Here is a 5,358-nt window from a genome sequence, read left to right as displayed (position 1 = left end):
GGACTTGGAGCTGTTGCGGTTGGCGCCATACTCCCCCATGTGTAACCCGATTGAGGGTATGTTTTACAGACAATTATAGCGTGCACATGTACTAACATTTGTGTCTATTTTACTGTGCGGCAGGGTGTTTTAGTGTATTAAAAGCACGCATTAAGGCTTATCTTGCCTTAAGTCATGACGAAATATTTCTTGCTCCACACGAAGAGAAAACAGAGCGCCGGATGCAGCTGCTTGAAAACGCTGCAGATCATAGCTTGCCATGTATGGATCTGCGCTTGGTTAACAAGATGGCGCGCCACTGTGCGCTGTCAGTGGCGGCAGCAATTCGTAGCGAACCTATGGAGTACGGCACGTAAAGTTTTGCACTACACTAAATCAACTTTGCATGACAGGCTTTTTCTAAAACAAAAAATTTCAAAAATTAAAAAAATTAATTACGGGACGTTCCACTTTGCTTTACATTGTCACCGATTTGGACTCGCAAAGGTGTAGAACCCTGAAGTGCATATTAAGATTAAATGGTGTGTTGACATTGCATCTGTCGCTTTGGCACTTTACGAACGTATTTACTGTGTTTCTGAGTGAGCGCATTTGCAGTCAAATGTTTTTTTTGCTCGGATAGTTGCAAGCTAGCCCTGTTGATGTGCATTGGTGTTCATTCCGCCCGTGAATGTGAAAGGCACCTTGGCAAAGTTCTGCATGTTTTTCTTCCAGTTCTCCGTCATGTCGCTCATCTTGCCCTCCATTTCCGCGATCTTACCCGTGGGCTTGCGCTGCATCCCCAATGTGTCGAGATACGCCGCCAGCTCACTCTTCTTGAGCCCTTTCACAGCCATAATATTCTGAAAATCCTCCGCAGAACCCTCAGGCCACATGATCTTGAAGCTCTCGACGAGCATTTCGTTCGGAGTGCCAATTAGCTTCAGCACGTTTTCCACCGTCGCCATCTCGTTCGAGACGAACTTGGTGTAACGTGACGGGATCGTCGCTGTGCTCGTTGAGGTGGAAGAGGATTGGAAGCCGTCGTTGTTCAGCACTGGCAGTAGAAGGAACAACGTCTTGAGAGCGTACACGTCAAGAAGAAGTTGCTGCGTTGCTACCTGGTTCATCCTTCGGCACTTGAACACGGCCTGCAAGATCTTGGGCACGAAGGACGCCGCGAACTTATCGCAAAAGTTGGTAAAGTACAGTCCAGACAGCATTTGCCGCAACACCGGCACAAATGTCTGCAGCTTCTCGCCCATTTGCGTAACGTACAAACTCTCGTCGCCCACGGCTTCCCATGTCTGCCAGTTGGCCTTGTGGAGTGCGTTCAAATCGTCATCCAGCGATGTCTCCAATCCAGCAACAATACACTTCATAGCTGCGGCGCCCACGTCGTGGAACGTATCGATCTCTTGTGATAACTCAATGGCTTCACTGAACGCCTTGTCAATCTTCGCTCGAATTACTTCCTCCAGAGATGGCAGCGTCTCAGCGCAGTACTCGGCCGTGTTGATTACGAAACATAGTTCCTCTTCCTGTTTATCGCTCAATTTGACCTTGTTGCCCGCACCACTGCTTGAAGAATCCAGACCGCCTGATGACCCAGTCGAGGCAGCAGGGAGTTTCGCGAGAAGTCGTTGCGAGTAGAGCTGAAAGCAGTGTTTGAACTCGTTCTGGAGGTCAAAGAACGTCTGGCCGTTTGTCAGGGCCGTACATCGTTTAATTGAATTGCGAATGTAGGCAAACATGTTCACGGAGCTCGAGAACACTGGCAGCTGGCCGTTCCGATCCACCAACTCGGCACTCATCACCTCGTTGATCATCTGCTCCATGTTCTTACGCTCCAGTGCTACATACGCCGTCATGAACGGGTCGAATGAACGAGATATCATTCCCCGAATAGTCGGCAAGCCCTGGTTATTGTCGTCCGTGAGCTCGCCGTTCTTCTCCATCTCTTCTTCTAGCGCTTTACGCTCCGCCTCACGCTTCTTACGACGATGTTTTCTCTTGATTCCTTCAGCGGAATGTGGGTCAATGGCATCGCCGTTCTCGTCCAGTTCCACTTCCTGAAGCTCTTCTCCATCGGCCATCCCTTCGAAGCGCTGTGCTGCGTCACGTTCAAACATGAGCGTTCGTTGTAGAGACTTCAGCAGCAAAGTCACGTCCATCTCGTCCGGAGTGTGTGCTCCTATCTGTGCAAGTAAATGGGTCCGCGTTCGGTCACAGAACTGAATGCACATCCGTCGAGCCATTCGCCAATGCTTTGGGAAATAGCGTTCAAGCGATCGTCGATGGCAGAGAGGAGATTGTAGAACCACGTGTATCTCGTTTCAGCCTGGTGCAACCTAGCGCACTCTCCCCCGTCCCCGTAAAGTCTCTCGTAGGACATCAACTGTTCGTCACAAAATAAATGGATCAGTTTCTCTCTGGTTGCTTTGCCCAAGGCATCGACAGCTGCACACGCAGCCGAGAGGTTGGCAAAGACAGCTTGTCGTTCTTCTTCGGATGGAAAATTGTCCTCCAACGACTCCATTGGGCCAATAGACCGAAAGTCGGCAAAAGATCTGTCCGCCAAGTTCTTCCTGCAATGTGCGCACAGTTTTGTGAAGTTCGACGATCTTACTGACGTTTGTGTAGCCGTCGAAGTGCGTGAAGAGTTGGTTGACAGCTTTAAGCGAAGATGCGCCTCGCGATAATTACGTTGCGAGGACATAAACTCTAGCTGATCAACGGCATTAACCAGCATGTGCAACCGCTTTAGCGCCGTGAGCGTGGTCTGCAGATGACGCTTAGCATAGTCGAGCTGCTTGATGTCGCGACAGATCTCCTGCACCATGACCTCGGACTGCTCTGCCTTCCCTCGGATATCGTGGATCTTGTGGAAAAGCTGCTGACTCGCCGTTTTCGCTTCCTTCAGATCCAGAAGCGCCTGATGTGCCGCTAAACTCTGGTCTTGTGACGCCTGAGACAGCGAGTCGTCGAGCTCCTTCATACGCCCGCGGAGACGGCTCACAAAGTCACCAATGTCCCCCAGACTCTGCTCGTCCGGAAAGTTTCGGTTGATGAACTCGCGCGCATCGAACTCAGGTCGGTCCAGCAGGTCCTCCGAGGGCAAAACCTGTACATGAGACGTTGGTGAGACCTGGCAGTCAACTTGATACAGGACTGCAACACGAGGAAGATACTTTGGCTAGCGTGTCCTCCACGTTCTGAGGGAGTTTTAATGCACGTCCATCGCCGTCGCTGTACTCGCTGGCCCTGGGCCACGACGCAGTAATCGATCCATTTTCGACTCTTTTGAAGCTCGAGGATAACATATGATGGGATATTAGGACTTTCGAAATATTGCTTACCAAGATTTATATAATATTCGTAAGAAAGAAAGTAGAAAGTAGCAAAAATAAGAGCACCCCGTAAAAATTGATTTCTTACACTTTTGTGATACCGGTAGCTTGGTGGTACAATACTGCACCCCGTTTTCGCGGGGTGGACCATATAGGATTTGCAAATAAATCAGATTTTAGCTGTGTTCATTTGGATTCGGTATCATAACATCCGAAAGGTCCAATGGCGCGAAAACGGGGTGCAGTACTGTACTGGCATCAGGACTGTCTGAACTGCTGTTTATTTAGTTCGCAGACTTAATTCTGCGCGGGGAAGCTTTCAGCTGATAATCTTCTTTTCTCAGATTCCGTCCTCGGCCCCACACTCTTGGTAGGACCTACCTCGGACAAACCAAGAAGCTTCGTTTCAGTATGCATACGTCAACCTGAGAACAAGGTCTTATCCCTTCCCCTCAGTAAGATCTACACCCGTTTCGAGCGAAACCTTTGCTCAATTTTCAAGAAAGAGAAGAGAAAAATGAGCGCATACTGCGACGGGGATTCGTATTGTTCTACGTGGTCCGGCCAACATCAACAGTTGCAGCAAGTATGACGACTTCAAAAACCGCCGATGAAATCCGCGGCGCCATGGATGCGCTGAAGCTTGAAGTGATTGCGACTTACTTCGATCAAGATGACGACGAACTTGATCCGTACGTCGTTTGTGAGGGAGTCTCTATTGCTGCTTTCAATGAGTATGTTGGAGACGGCGAAGGGCTGCGGATTCCACTTCGATTTCTCGCCCTCAACGATGGGCGTATCGTGATTGTCGAACTTCCAACGAAAGTGCATGAAAGCACTGCGGCATCTTTCGAGAAAATGTTCAATCGGGCATCAGGCAATGATCTCGAGGTTGCAAGTTGCCGCTCGATGACAGCGAGAATAGCTGGCAACCCGAACAAGGAGGCCGATACGAGTTTTGGCCCAAAGAGAACGACGCTCAACCGAACACCGGCACCGGCACCCCGCACCGCTACCGATTGGGTGACACTGGCTGTGGAGATTGGAAGATCTCAGACGTGGGCGAGTCTGGAAGCAGCTGCTCAATGGTGGTGCAATTACAGTGGAATCCAGTATATTCTCCTGCTGAAAATCAGTCCTCAAGGTGTTCAAATGCGATACGCGCTTTATGACATCGCCGTACTTGGCACTCTACCAGCGCCAACTGCAAGTGGAACGTTTCGACGACGCACCAGATCTCAACCAGCTGTCAATGTCTCCTTCGACATGCGCAGAATATTATCGATCCCCCCGAATGCAGCTCTTCCACCTGGCGTGAATCCAGAAGCTCGTGTCGATCTGCGCATCGTCATGAATCTTGTCATCGACAGTCTTGATTAAAAAAAGCACTGCCATGGATTCATGCGGTTCTGCTGCAGTCTGAAACTCTGCTTTGTGAAACTACCATGCATTCATGATCTGACCAGACTCCACTAGGGACCTTCGATACGTAATGCTATGTAGTACAATGTTCTTATTAGTTTCTGCAAGTTTCAATGACTAAAATATTAGCTGCAACGGTTTTGTAATAGAAATATTAATTATTATCTGAGTGTGAGGTAGCTGACTAAGCTAGCAAATAGTAGTACATGTACAACAGAAGCTGGCCGTAAGAACAACGCTGTGATAATAAACGCTGTCACTTGATCCGTAAAAAAAGATAGCTTTAGATGAGCCCATATGTGTAACTGCTGTAAGCCATTGTTTTCTAAGAGTTGTTTAGACAGCAAGATCCCGATACTATTTAACTGGCGGACGTGTCACCGACAGGGGCGTAGGACAAGATTTTAAATGGAGCGGAAATACAACAACAAAATCACGAGAGGTGTTAAATATAGTTGATTAAGTAGACCCCATAAAGAAACGTTAATAAACTTGGAGACTTTAATAAATCATGAATAACCATCATGCCATGATCGTTAAGCTATCACATAAAAAACACGACCGTCAACATTAACAACAGCAAGGCGTCTTGCGACACATTATTGAA

The 5,358-nt window shown here is 48.5% G+C and overlaps 1 protein-coding gene across 1 annotated transcript; it reads right to left on the bottom strand.

The window, feature by feature from the left end:
* Positions 1-629: 629 nt before the first annotated feature.
* PITG_16313 (vacuolar protein sorting-associated protein 53) lies at positions 630-3,271 on the bottom strand (the record flags this gene model as incomplete). Its single annotated transcript, XM_002897330.1, has 3 exons — positions 630-2,177; positions 2,609-3,103; positions 3,215-3,271. 3 exons carry the CDS (start codon positions 3,269-3,271, stop codon positions 630-632), a joined length of 2,100 nt encoding a protein of 699 aa, XP_002897376.1.
* Positions 3,272-5,358: the final 2,087 nt, after the last annotated feature.

This window comes from Phytophthora infestans, genomic scaffold (genome assembly GCF_000142945.1).
Source record: "Phytophthora infestans T30-4 supercont1.45 genomic scaffold, whole genome shotgun sequence".
NCBI lineage: Eukaryota > Oomycota > Peronosporomycetes > Peronosporales > Peronosporaceae > Phytophthora > Phytophthora infestans.
This window is presented reverse-complemented; position numbering and strand designations above follow the sequence as displayed.